The 27,500-nt window shown below is 48.4% G+C and overlaps 2 protein-coding genes across 2 annotated transcripts in view; one reads left to right on the plus strand and one right to left on the minus strand.

Annotated features, from left to right (window-relative positions):
* Window positions 1-27,500, plus strand: part of cacna2d4a (calcium channel, voltage-dependent, alpha 2/delta subunit 4a) — a 320,994-nt gene that overhangs the window by 118,571 nt on the left and 174,923 nt on the right. The gene's annotated exons all lie outside the window — the stretch shown is intronic.
* Window positions 1-27,500, minus strand: part of lrtm2a (leucine-rich repeats and transmembrane domains 2a) — a 67,696-nt gene that overhangs the window by 35,333 nt on the left and 4,863 nt on the right. The window contains exon 2 of the mRNA XM_071331828.1: window positions 17,840-18,020. Coding sequence (XP_071187929.1) covers window positions 17,840-17,924 — 85 coding nt within the window. The 5' untranslated portion in view covers window positions 17,925-18,020. The remainder of the gene's footprint in view (window positions 1-17,839; window positions 18,021-27,500) is intronic.

Raw genomic sequence — 27,500 nt, forward strand, 5'->3', positions numbered from 1 at the left:
GACACTCTACATTATTAACACTCTCTACATTATTAACACTCTCTGGTGTTGACACTCTACCTTATTAAGACTCTCTGGTGTTGACACTCTCTATGTTATTAACACTCTGGTGTTGACACTCTACCTTATTAACACTCTCTACATTATTAACACTCTCTGGTGTTGACACTCTACCTTATTAAGACTCTCTGGTGTTGACACTCTACGTTATTTACACTCTCTGGTGTTGACACTCCACATTATTAACACTCTCTGGTGTTGACACTCTACGTTATTAGCACTCTCTGGTGTTGACACTCTACATTATTAACACTCTCTGGTGTTGACACTCTATGTTATTAACTCTCTGGTGTTGACACTCTACATTATTAACACTCTCTGGTGTTGACACTCTACATTATTAACACTCTCTGCTGTTGAGACTCTACGTTATTAACACTCACTGGTGTTGACACTCTCTGCTTTATTAACACTCTCTGGTGTTGACACTCTACGTTATTAACACTCTCTGGTGTTGACACTCTCTACGTTATTAACACTCTCTGGTGTTGACACTCTCTATGTTATTAACACTCTCTGGTGTTGACACTCTTTCAAGAACTGTGCTAAGAACACAAGATGGACGCCTCCATTGACTTTGATGATAATTCAATTCCACTCCACTTCCCCCACATCATTCCGTTGTCATTCTAAGGTGCCATGTCACTAACCCCCCATCTTGACAGCACGTTCAGAGATGCAGCACAGACTGAGGAGAAGGGATACAGGCTTCATTCATGGGGAATAAAGACACTAAATCACATGTGGAGGGATGTGAGCTGTCGTGTGTGTGCTTGTGTGTGTGTGTGTGTGTGTGTGTGTGTGTGTGTGTGTGTGTGTGTGTGTGTGTGTGTGTGTGTGTGTGTGTGTGTGTGTGTGTGTGTGTGTGTGTGTGTGTGTGTGTGTGTGTGTGTGTGTGTGTGTGTGTGTGTGTGTGTGTGTGTGTGTGTGTGTGTGTGTGTGTGTGTAGATGAGAGAATCGCTAAAGAGCTCCTGACACACTGATGACAGTCACCGGGTGTGGCGGGCGCATAGCCGTTACATATCCTGCTTTGTTTTCCGCCTCTCCCTTTCGTCTCTCCTCCTTCACTCCCAGCATCCCTCGCTCCCCCTCTCCTTCTTTTCTCTCACTCCCTCCCGTTCTTCTGCCTTGTGTTTGAAATGATAGCTTCCCTCTCTCCCTCTCTCTTTCTTCCTCCCTCACTCCCTCTCTTCTGAAATGGGTCTCCTGCTCTGTGTGTTCCTGACACTGTGAAGGAAAAGCTGTCTGTAGCTGTTCTGTTGTTGCGGTTGATGTGTTGTAGACCTGAGAGATAGAGGATTCCTGCTGCTAACTCAGCCTGCGGTACCCTTCTGTTGATGTGTTGTAGACCTGAGCGAAAGATAGTCCAGCATGTTTACAGTGTGTCAGAGTGGTGAGACACAGGATTAGAAGAAGAGATCAGAGAAGCACACCCTCAGAGTTTAGAGAGAGACAGAGACAGAGAGAAAGAGAGAGACAGAGAGAGAGAGAGAGAGAGAGAGAGACACAGCGAGAGAGAGACACAGCGAGAGACAGAGAGAAAGACAGAGAGAGAGACAGAGAGAGAGACAGTTAGAGAGAGAGAGAGAGAGAGAGAGAGAGAGAGAGAGAGAGAGAGAGAGAGAGAGAGAGAGAGAGAGAGAGAGAGATTTGGTGTATATTATCTACCTCACTTGCTTTGGTAATGTTAACACATGTTTCCCATGCCAATAAAACCCCTTGAATTGAATTGAGAGAGAGAGAGGAATGGGAGACAGAGCGAGGGGGGAGAGAGAGAGAGGAATGGGAGACAGAGCGAGGGGGAGGAGAGAGAGAGGGGGGAGACAGAGCGAGGGGGAGGAGAGAGAGAAAATAACCCTCTTGGAGACTTAGATAGGAGGGTGCTACTGAAGTAGCTAGTGATTCTGCTCCCAATCATTATGTGATTCGTCCCAAATGGCACCCTGTTCCCTTAATAGTGCACTGCTGTTGACCAGGGCACATAGACCAGGGCACATAGACCAGGGCACATAGACCAGGGCACATAGACCAGGGCACATAGACCAGGGCACATAGACCAGGGCACATAGACCAGGGCACATAGACCAGGGCACATAGACCAGGGCACATAGATCAGGGCACATAGACCAGGGCACATAGATCAGGGCACATAGACCAGGGCACATAGACCAGGGCACATAGACCAGGGCACATAGACCAGGGCACATAGACCAGGGCACATAGATCAGGGCACATAGACCAGGGCACATAGACCAGGGCACATAGACCAGGGCACATAGATCAGGGCACATAGACCAGGACATATAGACTAGGGCACATAGACTAGGGCACATAGACCAGGGCATATAGACTAGGGCACATAGACCAGGGCACATAGACCAGGGCACATAGACCAGGACACATAGACCAGGGCACATAGAAAACAGGGCACATAGACCAGGACACATAGACCAGGACACATAGACCAGGGCACATAGACCAGGGCACATAGAACAGGGCACATAGACCAGGGCATATAGACCAGGGCACATAGACCAGGGCACATAGACCAGGGCACATAGACCAGGGCACATAGACCAGGGCACATAGACCAGGACACATAGACCAGGGCACATAGACCAGGGCACATAGAAAACAGGGCACATAGAAAACAGGGCACATAGAAAACAGGGCACATAGAAAACAGGGCACATAGAAAACAGGGCACATAGAAAACAGGGCACATAGACCAGGGCACATAGACCAGGGCACATAGACCAGGGCATATAGACCAGGACACATAGACCAGGGCACATAGACCAGGGCACATAGACCAGGGCACATTGACCAGGGCACATAGACCAGGGCACATAGAAAACAGGGCACATAGAAAACAGGGCACATAGAAAACAGGGCACATAGACCAGGGCACATAGAAAACAGGGCACATAGACCAGGGCACATAGACCAGGGCACATAGACCAGGGCACATAGACCAGGGCATATAGACCAGGGCACATAGACCAGGGCACATAGACCAGGGCATATAGACTAGGGCACATAGAAAACAGGGCACATAGAAAACAGGGCACATAGACCAGGGCACATAGACCAGGGCACATAGACCAGGGCACATAGACCAGGGCACATAGACCAGGGCACATAGACCAGGGCACATAGACCAGGGCACATAGACCAGGGCACATAGACCAGGGCACATAGAAAACAGGGCACATAGACCAGGGCACATAGACCAGGGCACATAGACCAGGGCACATAGACCAGGGCACATAGACCAGGGCACATTGACCAGGGCACATAGACCAGGGCACATTGACCAGGGCACATTGACCAGGGCACATAGACCAGGGCACATAGAAAACAGGGCACATAGAAAACAGGGCACATAGACCAGGGCACATAGACCAGGGCACATAGAAAACAGGGATCTGGTACAAGGTAGTGATTGTAATCCAAAATGTTTTTAATCAACCAGACTAGCCAGTGTCAGTGAGTAATTGTAGAGGGGGTGGCCTTGACATACTGTCTAAATTAAAACACACAAACACACACACACACAATCTCTATTCCACATCAAGTAAATGATAAAAGCAATAAAATTAGATTTAAAAAAACTTATTAAAAAAACAATTAATGGAACAGTGGGGACTGTGAAGCAACACATACACAAACACGTACACACACACACACACACACACACACACACACACACACACACACACACACACACACACACACACACACACACACACACACACACACACACACACACACACACACACACACACATGATAACATACACACAAACACGCACACATGATAACATACGCACTATACACACAAGTACACATGGATTTAGTACTGTAGATATGTGGTAGTGGTGGAGTAGGGACCTGAGGGCACACAGTGTGTTGTGAAATCTGTGAATGTATTGTCATGTTTTTAAAATTGTAAAAACTGCCTTAATTTTCCTGGACCCCAGGAAGAGTAGCTGCTGCCTTGACAGGAACTAATGAGGATCCATAATAAACCCCAGGAAGAGTAGCTGATGCCTTGGCAGGAACTAATGAGGATCCATAATAAACCACAGGAAGAGTAGCTGCTGCCTTGGCAGGAACTAATGAGGATCCATAATAAACCCCAGGAAGAGTAGCTGCTGCCTTGGCAGGAACTAATGGGGATCCATAATAAACCCCAGGAAGAGTAGCTGCTACCTTGGCAGGAACTAATGGGGATCCATAATAAACCCCAGGAAGAGTAGCTGCTGCCTTGGCAGGAACTAATGGGGATCCATAATAAACCCCAGGAAGAGTAGCTGCTGCCTTGGCAGGAACTAATGGGGATCCATAATAAACCCCAGGAAGAGTAGCTGCTGCCTTGACAGGAACTAATGGGGATCCATAATAAACCCCAGGAAGAGTAGCTGCTGCCTTGGCAGGAACTAATGGGGATCCATAATAAGTACAAAAATACAAATACACAAACTGTAATCTACGCCTTATCCGTTGCTATGCCACCCGAATTGAGACAGGGACTTCTATTCTCAGATGTGTGTGTGTGTGTGTGTGTGTGTGTGTGTGTGTGTGTGTGTGTGTGTGTGTGTGTGTGTGTGTGTGTGTGTGTGTGTGTGTGTGTGTGTGTGTGTGTGTGTGTGTGTGTGTGTGTGTGTGTGTGTGTGTGTGTGTGTGTGTGTGCGTGCGTGTGCGTGCGTGCGTGCGTGCGTGCGTGCGTGCGTGCGTGCGTGCGTGCGTGCGTGCGTGCGTGCGTGCGTGCGCGTGTCTGTGTGTGTGTGAGCTTGTCTATGTGGAAATGGTTTTGGCGGAGAAAGGCATTTTGATTAAAAACAAAGAATGCATCTTGAAATATTAAATTCTCCAAACAGCGTTTTATAAAATACCAGCTGGTCTATTGTGGATGTGTTTTCCATCATGTTGTCAGGCCTGTTATATACGCTGTATAACTGTGGGTCTTCCACCATATTACATGGCCTCTGCTCTGTAATGACATATCTAATGGATCGGTTCAGATGCATTACAAACATCTAAGAGCAGCCAAAGCCAATCCACCCTAAACCCCTAAACCTGTATGGTCCATCTCTCTGTCTGACCGTATGGTACAGGTCCACTGTGTTATACATCTCTCTGTCTGACCGTATGGTACAGGTCCACTGTGTTATACATCTCTCTGTCTGACCGTATGGTACAGGTCCACTGTGTTATACATCTCTCTGTCTGACCGTATGGTACAGGTCCACTGTGTTATACATCTCTCTGTCTGACCGTATGGTACAGGTCCACTGTGTTATACATCTCTCTGTCTGACCGTATGGTACAGGTCCACTGTGTTATACATCTCTCTGTCTGACCGTATGGTACAGGTCCACTGTGTTATACATCTCTCTGTCTGACCGTATGGTACAGGTCCACTGTGTTATACATCTCTCTGTCTGACCGTATGGTACAGGTCCACTGTGTTATACATCTCTCTGTCTGACCGTATGGTACAGGTCCACTGTGTTATACATCTCTCTGTCTGACCGTATGGTACAGGTCCACTGTGTTATACATCTCTCTGTCTGACCGTATGGTACAGGTCCACTGTGTTATACATCTCTCTGTCTGACCGTATGGTACAGGTCCACCCTAAACCCCTGTGTTATACATCTCTCTGTCTGACCGTATGGTACAGGTCCACCCTAAACCCCTGTGTTATACATCTCTCTGTCTGACCGTATGGTACAGGTCCACCCTAAACCCCTGTGTTATACATCTCTCTGTCTGACCGTATGGTACAGGTCCACCCTAAACCCCTGTGTTATACATCTCTCTGTCTGACCGTATGGTACAGGTCCACCCTAAACCCCTGTGTTATACATCTCTCTGTCTGACCGTATGGTACAGGTCCACCCTAAACCCCTGTGTTATACATCTCTTTGTCTGACCGTATGGTACAGGTCCACCCTAAACCCCTGTGTTATACATCTCTCTGTCTGACCGTATGGTACAGGTCCACCCTAAACCCCTGTGTTATACATCTCTCTGTCTGACCGTATGGTACAGGTCCACTGTGTTATACATCTCTCTGTCTGACCGTATGGTACAGGTCCACTGTGTTATACATCTCTCTGTCTGACCGTATGGTACAGGTCCACCCTAAACCCCTGTGTTATACATCTCTCTGTCTGACCGTATGGTACAGGTCCACCCTAAACCCCTGTGTTATACATCTCTCTGTCTGACCGTATGGTACAGGTCCACCCTAAACCCCTGTGTTATACATCTCTCTGTCTGACCGTATGGTACAGGTCCACCCTAAACCCCTGTGTTATACATCTCTCTGTCTGACCGTATGGTACAGGTCCACCCTAAACCCCTGTGTTATACATCTCTCTGTCTGACCGTATGGTACAGGTCCACCCTAAACCCCTGTGTTATACATCTCTCTGTCTGACCGTATGGTACAGGTCCACCCTAAACCCCTGTGTTATACATCTCTCTGTCTGACCGTATGGTACAGGTCCACCCTAAACCCCTGTGTTATACATCTCTCTGTCTGACCGTATGGTACAGGTCCACCCTAAACCCCTGTGTTATACATCTCTCTGTCTGACCGTATGGTACAGGTCCACCCTAAACCACTGTGTTATACATCTCTCTGTCTGACCGTATGGTACAGGTCCACTGTGTTATACATCTCTCTGTCTGACCGTATGGTACAGGTCCACTGTGTTATACATCTCTCTGTCTGACTGTCTGGTACAGGTCCACTGTGTTATACATCTCTCTGTCTGACCGTATGGTACAGGTCCACTGTGTTATACATCTCTCTGTCTGACCGTATGGTACAGGTCCACCCTAAACCCCTGTGTTATACATCTCTCTGTCTGACCGTATGGTACAGGTCCACTGTGTTATACATCTCTCTGTCTGACCGTATGGTACAGGTCCACTGTGTTATACATCTCTCTGTCTGACCGTATGGTACAGGTCCACTGTGTTATACATCTCTCTGTCTGACCGTATGGTACAGGTCCACTGTGTTATACATCTCTCTGTCTGACCGTATGGTACAGGTCCACTGTGTTATACATCTCTCTGTCTGACCGTATGGTACAGGTCCACTGTGTTATACATCTCTCTGTCTGACCGTATGGTACAGGTCCACTGTGTTATACATCTCTCTGTCTGACTGTATGGTACAGGTCCACCCTAAACCCCTGTGTTATACATCTCTCTGTCTGACCGTATGGTACAGGTCCACTGTGTTATACATCTCTCTGTCTGACTGTCTGGTACAGGTCCACTGTGTTATACATCTCTCTGTCTGACCGTATGGTACAGGTCCACTGTGTTATACATCTCTCTGTCTGACCGTATGGTACAGGTCCACCCTAAACCCCTGTGTTATACATCTCTCTGTCTGACCGTATGGTACAGGTCCACTGTGTTATACATCTCTCTGTCTGACCGTATGGTACAGGTCCACTGTGTTATACATCTCTCTGTCTGACCGTATGGTACAGGTCCACCCTAAACCCCTGTGTTATACATCTCTCTGTCTGACCGTATGGTACAGGTCCACCCTAAACCCCTGTGTTATACATCTCTCTGTCTGACCGTATGGTACAGGTCCACTGTGTTATACATCTCTCTGTCTGACCGTATGGTACAGGTCCACTGTGTTATACATCTCTCTGTCTGACTGTATGGTACAGGTCCACTGTGTTATACATCTCTCTGTCTGACCGTATGGTACAGGTCCACTGTGTTATACATCTCTCTGTCTGACCGTATGGTACAGGTCCACTGTGTTATACATCTCTCTGTCTGACCGTATGGTACAGGTCCACTGTGTTATACATCTCTCTGTCTGACCGTATGGTACAGGTCCACCCTAAACCCCTGTGTTATACATCTCTCTGTCTGACCGTATGGTACAGGTCCACTGTGTTATACATCTCTCTGTCTGACCGTATGGTACAGGTCCACTGTGTTATACATCTCTCTGTCTGACTGTATGGTACAGGTCCACTGTGTTATACATCTCTCTGTCTGACCGTATGGTACAGGTCCACTGTGTTATACATCTCTCTGTCTGACCGTATGGTACAGGTCCACTGTGTTATACATCTCTCTGTCTGACCGTATGGTACAGGTCCACTGTGTTATACATCTCTCTGTCTGACTGTATGGTACAGGTCCACTGTGTTATACATCTCTCTGTCTGACCGTATGGTACAGGTCCACTGTGTTATACATCTCTCTGTCTGACCGTATGGTACAGGTCCACTGTGTTATACATCTCTCTGTCTGACCGTATGGTACAGGTCCACTGTGTTATACATCTCTCTGTCTGACCGTATGGTACAGGTCCACTGTGTTATACATCTCTCTGTCTGACCGTATGGTACAGGTCCACCCTAAACCCCTGTGTTATACATCTCTCTGTCTGACCGTATGGTACAGGTCCACCCTAAACCCCTGTGTTATACATCTCTCTGTCTGACCGTATGGTACAGGTCCACCCTAAACCCCTGTGTTATACATCTCTCTGTCTGACCGTATGGTACAGGTCCACTGTGTTATACATCTCTCTGTCTGACCGTATGGTACAGGTCCACTGTGTTATACATCTCTCTGTCTGACCGTATGGTACAGGTCCACTGTGTTATACATCTCTCTGTCTGACCGTATGGTACAGGTCCACTGTGTTATACATCTCTCTGTCTGACCGTATGGTACAGGTCCACTGTGTTATACATCTCTCTGTCTGACCGTATGGTACAGGTCCACTGTGTTATACATCTCTCTGTCTGACCGTATGGTACAGGTCCACTGTGTTATACATCTCTCTGTCTGACCGTATGGTACAGGTCCACTGTGTTATACATCTCTCTGTCTGACTGTATGGTACAGGTCCACTGTGTTATACATCTCTCTGTCTGACCGTATGGTACAGGTCCACCCTAAACCCCTGTGTTATACATCTCTCTGTCTGACCGTATGGTACAGGTCCACCCTAAACCCCTGTGTTATACATCTCTCTGTCTGACCGTATGGTACAGGTCCACCCTAAACCCCTGTGTTATACATCTCTCTGTCTGACCGTATGGTACAGGTCCACCCTAAACCCCTGTGTTATACATCTCTCTGTCTGACCGTATGGTACAGGTCCACCCTAAACCACTGTGTTATCCATCTCTCTGTCTGACCGTATGGTACAGGTCCACCCTAAACCACTGTGTTATCCATCTCTCTGTCTGACCGTATGGTACAGGTCCACTGTGTTATACATCTCTCTGTCTGACCGTATGGTACAGGTCCACCCTAAACCCCTGTGTTATACATCTCTCTGTCTGACCGTATGGTACAGGTCCACTGTGTTATACATCTCTCTGTCTGACCGTATGGTACAGGTCCACCCTAAACCACTGTGTTATACATCTCTCTGTCTGACCGTATGGTACAGGTCCACTGTGTTATACATCTCTCTGTCTGACTGTATGGTACAGGTCCACCCTAAACCACTGTGTTATACATCTCTCTGTCTGACCGTATGGTACAGGTCCACCCTAAACCCCTGTGTTATACATCTCTCTGTCTGACCGTATGGTACAGGTCCACCCTAGACCCCTGTGTTATACATCTCTCTGTCTGACCGTATGGTACAGGTCCACCCTAAACCCCTGTGTTATACATCTCTCTGTCTGACCGTATGGTACAGGTCCACCCTAAACCCCTGTGTTATACATCTCTCTGTCTGACCGTATGGTACAGGTCCACCCTAGACCCCTGTGTTATACATCTCTCTGTCTGACCGTATGGTACAGGTCCACCCTAAACCCCTGTGTTATCCATCTCTCTGTCTGACCGTATGGTACAGGTCCACTGTGTTATACATCTCTCTGTCTGACCGTATGGTACAGGTCCACCCTAAACCCCTGTGTTATACATCTCTCTGTCTGACCGTATGGTACAGGTCCACTGTGTTATACATCTCTCTGTCTGACCGTATGGTACAGGTCCACCCTAAACCACTGTGTTATACATCTCTCTGTCTGACCGTATGGTACAGGTCCACTGTGTTATACATCTCTCTGTCTGACTGTATGGTACAGGTCCACCCTAAACCACTGTGTTATACATCTCTCTGTCTGACCGTATGGTACAGGTCCACCCTAAACCCCTGTGTTATACATCTCTCTGTCTGACCGTATGGTACAGGTCCACCCTAGACCCCTGTGTTATACATCTCTCTGTCTGACCGTATGGTACAGGTCCACCCTAAACCCCTGTGTTATACATCTCTCTGTCTGACCGTATGGTACAGGTCCACCCTAAACCCCTGTGTTATACATCTCTCTGTCTGACCGTATGGTACAGGTCCACCCTAGACCCCTGTGTTATACATCTCTCTGTCTGACCGTATGGTACAGGTCCACCCTAAACCACTGTGTTATACATCTCTCTGTCTGACCGTATGGTACAGGTCCACTGTGTTATACATCTCTCTGTCTGACCGTATGGTACAGGTCCACCCTAAACCCCTGTGTTATACATCTCTCTGTCTGACCGTATGGTACAGGTCCACCCTAGACCCCTGTGTTATACATCTCTCTGTCTGACCGTATGGTACAGGTCCACCCTAAACCCCTGTGTTATACATCTCTCTGTCTGACCGTATGGTACAGGTCCACCCTAAACCCCTGTGTTATACATCTCTCTGTCTGACCTTATGGTACAGGTCCACCCTAGACCCCTGTGTTATACATCTCTCTGTCTGACCGTATGGTACAGGTCCACCCTAAACCACTGTGTTATACATCTCTCTGTCTGACCGTATGGTACAGGTCCACTGTGTTATACATCTCTCTGTCTGACTGTATGGTACAGGTCCACCCTAAACCACTGTGTTATACATCTCTCTGTCTGACCGTATGGTACAGGTCCACCCTAAACCCCTGTGTTATACATCTCTCTGTCTGACCGTATGGTACAGGTCCACCCTAAACCACTGTGTTATACATCTCTCTGTCTGACCGTATGGTACAGGTCCACTGTGTTATACATCTCTCTGTCTGACTGTATGGTACAGGTCCACCCTAAACCACTGTGTTATACATCTCTCTGTCTGACCGTATGGTACAGGTCCACCCTAGACCCCTGTGTTATACATCTCTCTGTTTGACCGTATGGTACAGGTCCACCCTAGACCACTGTGTTATCCATCTCTCTGTCTGACCGTATGGTACAGGTCCACTGTGTTATCCATCTCTCTGTCTGACCGTATGGTACAGGTCCACCCTAAACCACTGTGTTATACATCTCTCTGTCTGACCGTATGGTACAGGTCCACCCTAAACCACTGTGTTATACATCTCTCTGTCTGACCGTATGGTACAGGTCCACCCTAAACCCCTGTGTTATACATCTCTCTGTCTGACCGTATGGTACAGGTCCACTGTGTTATACATCTCTCTGTCTGACCGTATGGTACAGGTCCACCCTAAACCCCTGTGTTATACATCTCTCTGTCTGACCGTATGGTACAGGTCCACCCTAAACCACTGTGTTATACATCTCTCTGTCTGACTGTCTGGTACAGGTCCACCCTAAACCACTGTGTTATACATCTCTCTGTCTGACCGTCTGGTACAGGTCCACCCTAAACCACTGTGTTATACATCTCTCTGTCTGACCGTATGGTACAGGTCCACTGTGTTATACATCTCTCTGTCTGACTGTCTGGTACAGGTCCACCCTAAACCACTGTGTTATACATCTCTCTGTCTGACCGTATGGTACAGGTCCACCCTAAACCCCTGTGTTATACATCTCTCTGTCTGACCGTATGGTACAGGTCCACTGTGTTATACATCTCTCTGTCTGACCGTATGGTACAGGTCCACCCTAAACCACTGTGTTATACATCTCTCTGTCTGACCGTATGGTACAGGTCCACCCTAAACCCCTGTGTTATACATCTCTCTGTCTGACCGTATGGTACAGGTCCACTGTGTTATACATCTCTCTGTCTGACCGTATGGTACAGGTCCACCCTAAACCACTGTGTTATACATCTCTCTGATCTGACCGTATGGTACAGGTCCACCCTAAACCCCTGTGTTATACATCTCTCTGTCTGACTGTATGGTACAGGTCCACCCTAAACCCCTGTGTTATACATCTCTCTGATCTGACCGTATGGTACAGGTCCACCCTAAACCACTGTGTTATACATCTCTCTGTCTGACTGTATGGTACAGGTCCACCCTAAACCACTGTGTTATACATCTCTCTGTCTGACCGTATGGTACAGGTCCACCCTAAACCCCTGTGTTATACATCTCTCTGATCTGACCGTATGGTACAGGTCCACTGTGTTATACATCTCTCTGTCTGACCGTATGGTACAGGTCCACCCTAAACCCCTGTGTTATACATCTCTCTGTCTGACCGTATGGTACAGGTCCACCCTAAACCACTGTGTTATACATCTCTCTGTCTGACTGTATGGTACAGGTCCACCCTAAACCCCTGTGTTATACATCTCTCTGATGTGTTCTATATTTCTGACCATATCACTAGAACCTGTTACCTCCTCGTGGACTAGATCACATCCTGTTGTAACACTAGAACCTGTTAACTCCTCGTGGTAAATGTGAGGCAGCAGTCTGGTCTAGAGGAGACAGTGGTAAAGGTGAAGGTATAAGCAGTCTGGTCTAGAGGAGACAGTGGTAAAGGTAGTAGCAGTCTGGTCTAGAGGAGACAGTGGTAAAGGTAAAGGCAGCAGTCTGGTCTAGAGGAGGCAGTGGTAAAGGTAGCAGTCTGGTCTAGAGGAGACAGTGGTAAAGGTAGCAGCAGTCTGGTCTAGAGGAGACAGTGGTAAAGGTAGCAGCAGTCTGGTCTAGAGGAGACAGTGGTAAAGGTAAAGGCAGCAGTCTGGTCTAGAGGAGACAGTGGTAAAGGCAGCAGCAGTCTGGTCTAGAGGAGACAGTGGTAAAGGTGAAGGCAGCAGCAGTCTGGTCTAGAGGAGACAGTAGTAAAGGTAGCAGCAGTCTGGTCTAGAGGAGTCAGTGGTAATGGTAAAGGCAGCAGCAGTCTGGTCTAGAGGAGACAGTGGTAAAGGTGAAGGCAACAGTCTGGTCTAGAGGAGACAGTAGTAAAGGTAGCAGCAGTCTGGTCTAGAGGAGACAGTAGTAAAGGCAGCAGCAGTCTGGTCTAGAGGAGACAGTGGTAAAGGTAAAGGCAGCAGCAGTCTGGTCTAGAGGAGACAGTGGTAAAGGTGAAGGCAACAGTCTGGTCTAGAGGAGACAGTAGTAAAGGTAGCAGCAGTCTGGTCTAGAGGAGACAGTAGTAAAGGCAGCAGCAGTCTGGTCTAGAGGAGACAGTGGTAAAGGTAGCAGCAGTCTGTTCTAGAGGAGACAGTGGTAAAGGTAGCAGCAGTCTGGTCTAGAGGAGACAGTGGTAAAGGTAAAGGCAGCAGCAGTCTGGTCTAGAGGAGACAGTGGTAAAGGTGAAGGTAGTAGCAGTCTGGTCTAGAGGAGACAGTGGTAAAGGTAAAGGCAGCAGTCTGGTCTAGAGGAGACAGTAGTAAAGTCAGCAGCAGTCTGGTCTAGAGGAGACAGTGGTAAAGGCAGCAGCAGTCTGGTCAGAGGAGACAGTGGTAATGGCAGCAGCAGTCTGGTCTAGAGGAGACAGTGGTAAAGGCAGCAGCAGTCTGGTCTAGAGGAGACAGTGGTAAAGGTGAAGGCAGCAGCAGTCTGGTCTAGAGGAGACAGTGGTAAAGGCAGCAGCAGTCTGGTCTAGAGGAGACAGTGGTAACGGCAGCAGCAGTCTGGTCTAGAGGAGACAGTGGTAAAGGTAGCAGCAGTCTGGTCTAGAGGAGACAGTGGTAAAGGCAGCAGCAGTCTGGTCAGAGGAGACAGTGGTAATGGCAGCAGCAGTCTGGTCTAGAGGAGACAGTGGTAAAGGCAGCAGCAGTCTGGTCTAGAGGAGACAGTGGTAAAGGTAAAGGCAGCAGCAGTCTGGTCTAGAGGAGACAGTGGTAAAGGCAGCAGCAGTCTGGTCTAGAGGAGACAGTGGTAAAGGCAGCAGCAGTCTGGTCTAGAGGAGACAGTGGTAACGGCAGCAGCAGTCTGGTCTAGAGGAGACAGTGGTAACGGCAGCAGCAGTCTGGTCTAGAGGAGACAGTAGTAAAGGTAAAGGCAGCAGTCTGGTCTAGAGGAGACAGTGGTAAAGGTAAAGGCAGCAGTCTGGTCTAGAGCAGACAGTGGTAAAGGTAAAGGCAGCAGTCTGGTCTAGAGGAGACAGTGGTAAAGGTAAAGGCAGCAGTCTGGTCTAGAGGAGACAGTAGTAAAGGCAGCAGCAGTCTGGTCTAGAGGAGACAGTGGTAAAGGCAGCAGCAGTCTGGTCTAGAGGAGACAGTGGTAAAGGTGAAGGCAGCAGCAGTCTGGTCTAGAGGAGACAGTGGTAAAGGCAGCAGCAGTCTGGTCTAGAGGAGACAGTGGTAACGGCAGCAGCAGTCTGGTCTAGAGGAGACAGTGGTAAAGGTAGCAGCAGTCTGGTCGAGAGGAGACAGTGGTAAAGGCAGCAGCAGTCTGGTCAGAGGAGACAGTGGTAATGGCAGCAGCAGTCTGGTCTAGAGGAGACAGTGGTAAAGGCAGCAGCAGTCTGGTCTAGAGGAGACAGTGGTAAAGGTAAAGGCAGCAGCAGTCTGGTCTAGAGGAGACAGTGGTAAAGGCAGCAGCAGTCTGGTCTAGAGGAGACAGTGGTAAAGGCAGCAGCAGTCTGGTCTAGAGGAGACAGTGGTAACGGCAGCAGCAGTCTGGTCTAGAGGAGACAGTGGTAACGGCAGCAGCAGTCTGGTCTAGAGGAGACAGTAGTAAAGGTAAAGGCAGCAGTGTGGTCTAGAGGAGACAGTGGTAAAGGTAAAGGCAGCAGTCTGGTCTAGAGCAGACAGTGGTAAAGGTAAAGGCAGCAGTCTGGTCTAGAGGAGACAGTGGTAAAGGTAAAGGCAGCAGTCTGGTCTAGAGGAGACAGTAGTAAAGGCAGCAGCAGTCTGGTCTAGAGGAGACAGTGGTAAAGGTAAAGGCAGCAGTCTGGTCTAGAGGAGACAGTGGTAAAGGTAAAGGCAGCAGTCTGGTCTAGAGGAGACAGTAGTAAAGGTAGCAGCAGTCTGGTCTAGAGGAGGCAGTGGTAAAGGCAGCAGCAGTCTGGTCTAGAGGAGACAGTGGTAACGGCAGCAGCAGTCTGGTCTAGAGGAGACAGTGGTAACGGCAGCAGCAGTCTGGTCTAGAGGAGACAGTAGTAAAGGTAAAGGCAGCAGTCTGGTCTAGAGGAGACAGTAGTAAAGGCAGCAGCAGTCTGGTCTAGAGGAGACAGTGGTAAAGGTAAAGGAAGCAGTCTGGTCTAGAGGAGACAGTGGTAAAGGTAAAGGCAGCAGTCTGGTCTAGAGGAGACAGTAGTAAAGGTAGCAGCAGTCTGGTCTAGAGGAGACAGTGGTAAAGGCAGCAGCAGTCTGGTCTAGAGGAAACAGTGGTAAAGGCAGCAGCAGTCTGGTCTAGAGGAGACAGTGGTAACGGCAGCAGCAGTCTGGTCTAGAGGAGACAGTAGTAACGGCAGCAGCAGTCTGGTCTAGAGGAGACAGTAGTAAAGGTAAAGGTAGCAGCAGTCTGGTCTAGAGGAGACAGTGGTAACGGCAGCAGCAGTCTGGTCTAGAGGAGACAGTAGTAAAGGTAAAGGCAGCAGTCTGGTCTAGAGGAGACAGTGGTAAAGGTAAAGGCAGCAGTCTGGTCTAGAGGAGACAGTGGTAAAGGTAAAGGCAGCAGTCTGGTCTAGAGGAGACAGTGGTAAAGGTAAAGGCAGCAGTCTGGTCTAGAGGAGACAGTGGTAAAGGTAAAGGCAGCAGTCTGGTCTAGAGGAGACAGTGGTAAAGGTAAAGGCAGCAGTCTGGTCTAGAGGAGGCAGTGGTAAAGGTAGCAGTCTGGTGTAGAGGAGACAGTGGTAAAGGTAAAGGCAGCAGTCTGGTCTAGAGGAGGCAGTGGTAAAGGTAGCAGTCTGGTCTAGAGGAGACAGTGGTAAAGGTAAAGGCAGCAGTCTGGTCTAGAGGAGACAGTGGTAAAGGTGAAGGCAGCAGTCTGGTCTAGAGGAGCCAGTAGTAAAGGCAGCAGCAGTCTGGTCTAGAGGAGACAGTGGTAAAGGTAAAGGCAGCAGTCCGGTCTAGAGGAGACAGTGGTAAAGGTGAAGGCAGCAGTCTGGTCTAGAGGAGACAGTAGTAAAGGCAGCAGCAGTCTGGTTTAGAGGAGACAGTGGTAAAGGCAGCAGCAGTCTGGTCTAGAGGAGACAGTGGTAAAGGTGAAGGCAGCAGTCTGGTCTAGAGGAGACAGTAGTAAAGGTAACGGCAGCAGCAGTCTGGTCTAGAGGAGACAGTGGTAAAGGTAAAGGCAGCAGTCTGGTCTAGAGGAGACAGTAGTAAAGGTAACGGCAGCAGCAGTCTGGTCTAGAGGAGACAGTGGTAAAGGTAGCAGCAGTCTGGTCTAGAGGAGACAGTGGTAAAGGTAGCAGCAGTCTGGTCTAGAGGAGACAGTGGTAAAGGTAAAGGCAGCAGTCTGGTCTAGAGGAGACAGTGGTAAAGGTAGCAGCAGTCTGGTCTAGAGGAGACAGTGGTAAAGGTAAAGGCCTCACAGAGCTACAGGCCGTCTAGGGCCTTTTATATTGATTCAATGAAAAACAAGTCCCACTTCTGTTTTTATTCATCTATATTTCTACGGCAGAGCTTAGGATGTGTCCCAAATGCACCCTATTCCCTATATAGTGCACTACTTTAGAGCCCTATTCCCTATATAGTACACTACTTTAGACCAGAGCCCTATTCCCTATATAGTGCACTACTTTAGACCAGAGCCCTATTCCCTATATAGTGCACTACTTTAGACCAGAGCCCTATTCAATATATAGTGCACTACTTTAGACCAGAGCCCTATTCCCTATATAATGGACTACTTTAGACCAGAGCCCTATTCCCGATATAGTGCACTACTTTAGACCAGAGCCCTATTCCCTATATAGTGTACTACTATAGACCAGAGCCCTATTCCCTATATAGTGCACTACTTTAGACCAGGACCCTTTCCCTGTATAGGGCACTACTTTAGACCAGAGCCCTCTGGGTAAGTGCAGTAGCCACGTGTGGACAACGTGCAGAGTGCCCTCAGAGTGTGTGTGCCTGCTGAGGCAGTACAATGCATGGCACTCCAACTGTAGGAGCAGCTGGGCAAACACACACACACACACACACACACACACACACACACACACACACACACACACACACACACACACACACACACACACACACACACACACACACACACACACACACACACACACACACACACATTCCTCCTGTTCAGGCTTGTTAGCATTCCTGCTAATCCCTTCAGTGCTAGACTTGTTCTAGTTATCCCTGTGTGTGTGTGTGTGTGTGTGTGTGTGTGTGTGTGTGTGTGTGTGTGTGTGTGTGTGTGTGTGTGTGTGTGTGTGTGTGTGTGTAGTGTGTGTGTGTGTGTGTGTGTGTGTGTGTGTGTGTGTGTGTGTGTGTGTGTGTGTGTGTGTGTGTGTGTGTGTGTGTGTGTGTGTGTGTGTGTGTGTGTCGTAACATGCGCTTTGCCATATACTTGAAATTCAACTCATGTCATCTTCTCATCTCTCAAGCTCTGTGTTCTACTCGTCTGGTCTATTCCTATTAGTGTCCCCCATGTCTCAATGATCGACTCACCAGGTCTGTTTGGTGTGGTTGTGTGTGAGGTCCTCCCCTGGCTCCGCCAATCAGGGGACCCGGCAGAGTGAAGGGGGTGGAGCATGTCGGAGCGTCCCGCGTCCACCCTCTCTAGACGAGCCCTGGCATCAGGACGCCCCGATGCCAGCCTCCTCCTGGGGCAAGGAAGAGATACTCAGCCCTACGGAGGGAGAGAGAGAGAGAGGAAGAGAGTGTTTGAATTTTGTAAAAGCCTGGATGATGAGAAATGGAGAACGATGAGGGATACCCTGAGATGGGAGAGTTACAGAGATCTGCTGTTGGAATGGTAACATCACTGGAACAGAGAGAGGGGCCAGTCACCACTCTAGTAATGAAGACAGAGAGGTGGGAGAGTTACAGAGATCTGCTGTTAGAATGGTAACATCACTGGAACAGAGAGATGGGCCAGTCACCACTCTAGTGATGAAGACAGAGAGGGGCCAGTCACCACTCTAGTGATGAAGACAGAGGAGCCAGTCACCACTCTAGTGATGGAGACAGAGAGGGGCCAGTCACCACTCTAGTGATGAAGACAGAGGGGCCAGTCACCACTCTAGTGATGGAGACAGAGAGGGGCCAGTCACCACTCTAGTGATGGAGACAGAGAGGGGCCAGTCACCACTCTAGTGATGGAGACAGAGAGTGGCCAGTCACCACTCTAGTGATGGAGACAGAGAGGGGCCAGTCACCACTCTAGTGATGAAGACAGAGGGGCCAGTCACCACTCTAGTGATGGAGACAGAGAGGGGCCAGTCACCACTCTAGTGATGGAGACAGAGAGGGGCCAGTCACCACTCTAGTGATGGAGACAGAGAGGGGCCAGTCACCACTCTAATGATGAAGACAGAGAGGGGCCAGTCACCACTCTAGTGATGAAGACAGAGAGGGGCCAGTCACCACTCTAGTGATGAAGACAGAGAGGTGCCAGTCACCACTCTAGTGATGAAGACAGGGAGGGGCCAGCCACCACTCTAATGATGAAGACAGAGAGGGGCCAGTCACCACTCTAGTGATGAAGACAGAGAGGGGCCAGTCACCACTCTAGTGATGAAGACAGAGAGGTGCCAGTCACCACTCTAATGATGAAGACAGAGAGGGGCCAGTCACCACTCTAGTGATGAAGACAGAGAGGGGCCAGTCACCACTCTAGTGATGAAGACAGAGAGGTGTCAGTCACCACTCTAGTGATGAAGACAGAGGGGCCAGTCACCACTCTAGTGATGAAGACAGAGAGGGGCCAGTCACCACTCTAGTGATGAAGACAGAGAGGTGGGAGAGTTACAGAGATCTGCTGTTAGAATGGTAACATCACTGGAACAGAGAGGGGCCAGTCACCACTCTAGTGATGAAGACAGGGAGGGGCCAGTCACCACTCTAGTGATGGAGACAGAGAGGGGCCAGTCACCACTCTAATGATGAAGACAGAGAGGGGCCAGTCACCACTCTAGTGATGAAGACAGAGAGGGTCCAGTCACCACTCTAGTGATGAAGACAGAGAGGGGCCAGTCACCACTCTAGTGATGAAGGCAGAGAGGGGCCAGTCACCACTCTAGTGATGAAGACAGAGAGGGGCCAGTCACCACTCTAGTAATGAAGGAAGAGAGGGGCCAGTCACCACTCTAGTGATGAAGGCATAGAGGGGCCAGTCAGAATGAAGTGTGTCTCAGTTGATCAGAAATAGCCCTGCGGTCATCTTACTACATGAATGATATAGTAGTGTGGGTCTTGGCAGTTTCCACAAACACACTCCCCCTCCAAGGGGACTGGCCCCTGCCAGCTCTGTCTGTGAAAGGAGGAGGAGACGGATGGAGAGAGAGGAGGAAGAGAATGATAGAGAGAGAGGAGGAAGAGGATGGAGGAAGAGAAGGATGGAGAGAGAGGAGGAGGAGAAGGATGGAGAGAGAGGAGGAAGAGAAGGATGGAGAGAGAGTAGGAGGAAGAGGATGGAGAGAGAGGAGGAAGAGAAGGATGGAGAGAGAGGAGGAGGAGAAGGATGGAGAGAGAGGAGGAAGAGAAGGATGGAGAGAGAGGAGGAAGAGAAGGTTGGAGAGAGAGGAGAGAGAGGAGGAAGAGAAGGATGGAGAGAGAGGAGGAAGAGAAGGTTGGAGAGAGAGGAGGAAGAGAAGGATGGAGAGAGAGGAGGAAGAGAAGGATCGAGAGAGAGGAGGAAGAGAGAACTGAAGAGAAAAAGCAGAAGACATGGATGTGGAAAGAGACACCTGGAAGGTGAGGGAAAGGAAGACGAGGGGAGAGAGAGCGAGCTATTGGGTGAAAAACCACAGTGTGACATCACAGCAGCAAAATGTTTTATTTTTTTTCACCGGGTAGGCCAGTTGAGAGGAAGTTCTCATTTACAACTATTTACAACTGCGTCCTGGCCAAGATAAAGCAAAGCAGTGCGACAAAATCAACAACACAGTTACACATGGGATAAACAAACGTACAGTCAATAACACAATATAAAACTATACAGTGTGTGCAAATGTAGAAGATTAGGGAGGTAAGGCAATAAATAGGCCATAGTGGAGAAATAATTACAATTTAGCATTAACACTGGAGTGACGGATGTGCAGATGATGATGTGCAAGTAGAGATACCGGGGTGCAAAAGAGCAACAAAAAATAACAATATGGGGATGAGGTAGTTGGTTGGGCTATTTACAGATGGGCTGTGTACAGGTGCAGTGATCGGTAAGCTGCTCTGACAGCTGATGCTTATTATAGTTAGTGATTTTGTGACCTGTTGCCACAACAAAATGGCAACCAGTGAAGAACAAACACCATTGTAAATACAACCCATATTTATGTTGATTTATTTTCCCTTTTGTACTTTAACTATTTGCACATCGTTACGACTCTGTATATATACAGAATATGACATTTGTCTATTCCTTTGAAACTTCTGAGTGTAATGTTTACTATTCATTTTTGATTGATTATTTCACTTTTGTTTTTTTATCTGTTTCACATGTTTCCCATGAAGCCCTTTGAACTGAATTGATATCAGAGTACTGAGAGAGGGAAGGAGAGAGAGATATCAGATTACTGAGAGAGGGAAGGAGAGAGAGAGATCAGATTACTGAGAGAGGGAGGGAGAGAGAGAGATCAGATTACTGAGAGAGGGAAGGAGAGAGAGAGATATCAGATTACTGAGAGAGGGAAGGAGAGAGAGATATCAGATTACTGAGAGAGGGAAGGAGAGAGAGAGATATCAGATTACTGAGAGAGGGAAGGAGAGAGAGATATCAGATTACTGAGAGAGGGAAGGAGAGAGAGAGATATCAGATTACTGAGAGAGGGAAGGAGAGAGAGAGATATCAGATTACTGAGAGAGGGAAGGAGAGAGAGAGATATCAGATTACTGAGAGAGGGAAGGAGAGAGAGATATCAGATTACTGAGAGAGGGAAGGAGAGAGAGAGATATCAGATTACTGAGAGAGGGAAGGAGAGAGAGAGATATCAGATTACTGAGAGAGGGAATGAGAGAGAGATATCAGATTACTGAGAGAGGGAAGGAGAGAGAAACAGAGAGGAGGGGGGTCTGGCTAGACAGGCTAGCCTGTTGTTCAGACAGACAGAGAGTGGAGGGGATTCTACCTTGGTGGGATAGGAGAGAGGAGGGGGGTCTGACTAGTCAGCCTACCCTGTGGTTCAGACAGACAGAGAGGTAAGCACTGTGGAGATTCTACCTTGTAGGGATAGGAGAGAGGAGGGGGGTCTGGCTAGTCAGGCTACCCTGTTGTTCAGACAGACAGAGAGTGGAGGGGATTCTACCTTGGTGGGATAGGAGAGAGGAGGGGGGTCTGGCTAGACAGGCTACCCTGCGGTTCAGACAGACAGTGAGGTAAGCACTGTGGGGATTCTACCTTGGTGGGATAGGAGAGAGGAGGGGGTCTGGCTAGACAGGCTACCCTGTGGTTCAGACAGACAGTGAGGTAAGCACTGTGGGGATTCTACCTTGGTGGGATAGGAGAGAGGAGGGGGGTCTGGCTAGACAGGCTACCCTGTGGTTCAGACAGACAGTGAGGTAAGCACTGTGGAGATTCTACCTTGGTGGGATAGGAGAGAGGAGGGGGGTCTGGCTAGACAGGCTACCCTGTGGTTCAGACAGACAGAGAGGTAAGCGCTGTGGGGATTCTACCTTGTAGGGATAGGAGAGAGAGGGAGGTCTGGCTAGTCAGGCTACCCTGCGGTTCAGACAGACAGAGAGGTAAGCACTGTGGGGACTCTACCTTGTAGGGATAGGAGAGAGGAGGGGGGTCTGACTAGACAGGCTACCCTGTGGTTCAGACAGGCAGAGAAGTAAGCACTGTGGGGATTCTACCTTGGTGGGATAGGAAGGAAAACAGGTCTGTGGTTCTGGGGAGAGAGAGGTAGCTCCCTGACACACTGAGCCCCCAACACACACCCCACTGACTTTCTGATTATGTCAACTTGAAACCTGATTAAATATCACTGCTTTTCCATCCTACTGCAGTCTGTATAAACCGTATTAAAGTATTAAATATCACTGCTTTTCCATCCTACTGCAGTCTGTATAAACCGTATTAAAGTATTAAATATCACTGCTTTTCCATCCTACTGCAGTCTTAAAGAAGACTGTCTGAAGAACAATGATCCTACTGTGTTATTCTGCTGAGCATATGGTGTACAAAGCATTAACAACACCTTCCCCCCCACCAGCCCCCTTTTCCCCTCAGAACAGCTTCAACTCGTCGGGTCATGGACTCTACAAGGTGTCAGTGTTCCACAGGGATGCTGGCCATGTTGACTCCAATGTTCCCACGGTTGTGTCAAGTGGTACATGTGCAAGTAGAGATACTGGTGTATCACCTGTATATAGCCTCCACATTGACTCTGTACCGGTACCCCCTGTATAGAGCCTCCACATTGACTCTGTACCGGTACCCCCTGTATATAGCCTCCACATTGACTCAGGACTGGTACCCCCTGTATATAGCCTCCACATTGACTCTGTACTGGTACCCCCTGTATAGAGCCTCCACATTGACTCTGTACCGGTACCACATTGACTCTGTACTGGTACCACCTGTATATAGCCTCCACATTGACTCAGGACTGGTACCCCCTGTATATAGCCTCCACATTGACTCAGGACTGGTACCCCCTGTATATAGCCTCCACATTGACTCTGTACCGGTACCCCCTGTATAGAGCCTCCACATTGACTCTGTACCGGTACCACCTGTATATAGCCTCCACATTGACTCAGGACTGGTACCCCCTGTATATAGCCTCCACATTGACTCTGTACTGGTACCACCTGTATATAGCCTCCACATTGACTCTGTACTGGTACCACCTGTATATAGCCTCCACATTGACTCTGTACCGGTACCCCCTGTATATAGCCTCCACATTGACTCAGTACTGGTACCCCCTGTATATAGCCTCCACATTGACTCAGTACTGGTACCACCTGTATATAGCCTCCACATTGACTCAGTACTGGTACCACCTGTATATAGCCCCCACATTGACTCAGTACTGGTACCACCTGTATATAGCCTCCACATTGACTCAGTACTGGTACCACCTGTATATAGCCTCCACATTGACTCTGTACTGGTACCACCTGTATATAGCCTCCACATTGACTCTGTACTGGTACCACCTGTATATAGCCTCCACATTGACTCAGTACTGGTACCACCTGTATATAGCCTCCACATTGACTCAGTACTGGTACCACCTGTATATAGCCTCCACATTGACTCAGTACTGGTACCACCTGTATATAGCCTCCACATTGACTCAGTACTGGTACCACCTGTATATAGCCTCCACATTGACTCAGTACTGGTACCACCTGTATATAGCCTCCACATTGACTCAGTACTGGTACCACATGTATAGAGCCTCGCTACTGTTATTTTCACTGTCATTTTACAGTTTTTCTATTGGTTTTTTATTTATTTATTTATCTATAGTTTACCTAATACCTATTTTTTCCTTAAAAATTGCACTGTTGGTTAGGGCTTGTAAGTAAGCATTTCACTGTAAGGTCTACACCTGTTGTATTCGTAGCACGTGACAAATAAACATTGATTTGATTTGATAACACTAGTTAGGGAGCGCATCCAGAATTAGAGAGCATTTCTCCAAACCGACTGAGAAGCCATTTTAGGACAGGCACAGTGGTTTGACCTGTTGACCTTTACCTTCAACTATACATACTCCTATTGACCCCTGACCCTACAGTCAGGTGACGGGAGACGGAGAGCACATAAGTCAACAGCAGAAAGAGGAAACCCTCCACCATTATAGGACAGGTACCTTTTCCATCAAATTCAGTCTGTAAATACTCCTTCCTGTTGACCCCTGAACCTTGACATCTGCCTTCCGAGGATAGTGTCACCACAGTCGAAGAGTACACCTACACTTCCCATTTCTCTGAAGCTACTCCAAACATAAATACCCCTGACCTCTGACCCCTGACCCCAGTGACAGATTCTAAGGAGAGGAGGATGAGTGATAGTAGCAGGGAGAAACGTACTAGATAGATATCTCCTTGACTGTGAAAGAGGAGAGGGAGATGACAGAGGGTAGGCCAGAGGGCTAGGTGGAATACTCCTCTCTAGATTTACAGACAGACTGCAAACGCTGAAATGTCTGAAGTGACGGATTGTAACTCTTGTGGATGATCCTTTCAGTCTTAAAGTAATTTACTACAACCATGGTTAGGTTACTGTATAGCACTCCTCTGGAGAGAGTGAGAGAGTGAGAGACTGAGAGAGTGAGAGAGTGAGAGATTGAGAGACTGAGAGGCTGAGAGACTGAGAGACTGAGAGGCTGAGAGGCTGAGAGAGTGAGAGAGTGAGAGAGTGAGAGACTGAGAGAGTGAGAGAGTGAGAGATTGAGAGACTGAGAGAGTGAGAGACTGAGAGACTGAGAGGCTGAGAGGCTGAGAGGCTGAGAGGCTGAGAGGCTGAGAGGCTGAGAGACTGAGAGACTGAGAGGCTGAGAGACTGAGAGACTGAGAGGCTGAGAGGCTGAGAGACTGAGAGGCTGAGAGGCTGAGAGAGTGAGAGACTGAGAGACTGAGCGGCTGAGAGACTTAGTGCTAACAGGTCTCTTGGGAGGGTTGGAGAAAACATTCAGATTGGCTCCTTAACCTGCTGTGTCCCTCTGGAGGGGTTAGTGTCATCATTACTACCTGTCGCCCTGAACACCAGACCACAGAGATGTTACTACCTGTCACCCTGAACACCAGGCCACAGAGATGTTACTACCTGTCACCCTGAACACCAGACCACAGAGATGTTACTACCTGTCACCCTGAACACCAGGCCACCAGCAGAGATGTTACTACATGTCACCCTGAACACCAGACCACAGAGATGTTACCACCTGTCACCCTGAACACCAGACCACAGAGATGTTACTACCTGTCACCCTGAACACCAGACCACAGAGATGTTACTACCTGTCGCCCTGAACACCAGACCACAGAGATGTTACTACCTGTCACCCTGAACACCAGACCACAGAGATGTTACCACCTGTCACCCTGAACACCAGACCACAGAGATGTTACTACCTGTCACCCTGAACACCAGACCACAGAGATGTTACTACCTGTCACCCTGAACACCAGACCACAGAGATGTTACTACCTGTCACCCTGAACACCAGACCACAGAGATGTTACTACCTGTCACCCTGAACACCAGACCACAGAGATGTTACAACCTGTCACCCTGAACACCAGACCACAGAGATGTTACTACCTGTCACCCTGAACACCAGACCACAGAGATGTTACTACCTGTCACCCTGAACACCAGACCACAGAGATGTTACTACCTGTCACCCTGAACACCAGACCACAAGCAGACAGCAACATTATCCAACACATCTCTCTCTAGTTCTACCTCCACCTTCTCTTAATTCAGACAGTGTTGACACGGACAGTTAAATGACTTCCATTGTCATTGTCTACATATGACAACAATGGTGGGACCAACATCAATAAGACGTCAATAATAATAATAGTATTTGAAATGGGATTACCATTAACAACAACTACAACAGCAATATTAATCAGAACAACAATACATTAAAGCAACAGTAGTAGACCAGTCTCAACATGACTGAGAAGACCCTCATCCTGTGATGATAAGGTCCAGACTGTCAGTTATTCTAGACAGGTCTGTGATGATAAGGTACAGACTGTCAGTTATTCTAGACAGGTCTGTGATGATAAGGTCAAGACTCTGTTGTTCTAGACAGGTCTGTGCTGATAAGGTCAAGACTCTGTCTGTTGTTCTAGACAGGTGTGTGATGATAAGATACAGACTGTCTGTTATTCTAGACAGGTCTGTGATGATAAGGTACAGACTGTTGTTATTCTAGACAGTTCTGTGATGATAAGGTCACGACTGTCTGTTATTCTAGACAGGTCTGTGATGATAAGGTCAAGACTCTGTTATTCTAGACAGGTGTGTGTGTAATACGCTCCTGTCTTTTTGCCTGTCTACCAGCATGTTTGTCTACCAGCATGTTTGTCTGACTGCCTGTTTGTCTGACTGCCTGTTTGTCTACCAGCATGTTTGTCTACCAGCCTGTTTGTCTACCTGCCTGTTTGCCTACCAGCCTGTTTGTCTACCAGCCTGTTTGTCTACCAGCCTGTTTGTCTACCAGCCTGTTTGTCTGACTGCCTGTTTGTCTACCAGCCTGTTTGTCTACCAGCATGTTTGTCTACCAGCCTGTTTGTCTACCAGCCTGTTTGTCTGACTGCCTGTTTGTCTACCAGCCTGTTTGTCTACCAGCCTGTTTGTCTGACTGCCTGTTTGTCTACCAGCCTGTTTGTCTACCAGCATGTTTGTCTACCAGCCTGTTTGTTTACCAGCCTGTTTGTCTGACTGCCTGTTTGTCTACCAGCTTGTTTGTCTACCAGCCTGTTTGTCTGACTGCCTGTTTGTCTACCAGCCTGTTTGTCTGACTGCCTGTTTGTCTGGCTGCCTGTTTGTCTACCAGCCTGTTTGTCTGACTGCCTGTTTGTCTGACTGCCTGTTTGTCTGTTGTTTATTTATTTATTCAATAGGATCCCCATTAGCAGAAGCAGCAGCTGCTCTTCCTGGGGTCCACAAGGAAGTGTAACAGCCTCTCCGGTTCACTGTTTTCTGTACTGACCTCAACCTCCTCACAGAGTCTTCCAGTCCTCAGTGAACGCTCTTCCCTCTGCTTGTCTTCCCCTTCCGTTTTTAAACAGGCCTTGACGTAGATCTCTGATTTGAACCCTTCGACCAGGGAGCTACAAAATGGCTGAAGAAGTGTAAACAAACGTGTAGGCTCTGTTTCACCCATGTTAGAGGACAGGACTTGGAAACAGTCATGTGACCCTAGATGTGTTCTTGAACACTGTTTTATTTTCCAGATCAGAAGTTGTTTGGTTGGGTGACAGGTTTAGAGGTCAGACTCTACAGTGCTAAAGCGGTCTATATTCTCAGAAGGCTTTTTATACTGCAGTCAGTCACTCCCCACCTCCGGCCCTTCCAAGACATAAATACCCGGTGTCAATGTGTCCTGCGTGCTGGTGAGTGGAGGGACGGTCACACCTCTTCTCCTGCTCTCATCCTCCTCCCCACTCCTCCGTCATTCCCCTCATTCCTCCAACC

Source organism: Salvelinus alpinus, chromosome 11, assembly GCF_045679555.1.
Source record: "Salvelinus alpinus chromosome 11, SLU_Salpinus.1, whole genome shotgun sequence".
In the NCBI taxonomy this organism is placed as follows: Eukaryota; Metazoa; Chordata; class Actinopteri; order Salmoniformes; family Salmonidae; genus Salvelinus; species Salvelinus alpinus.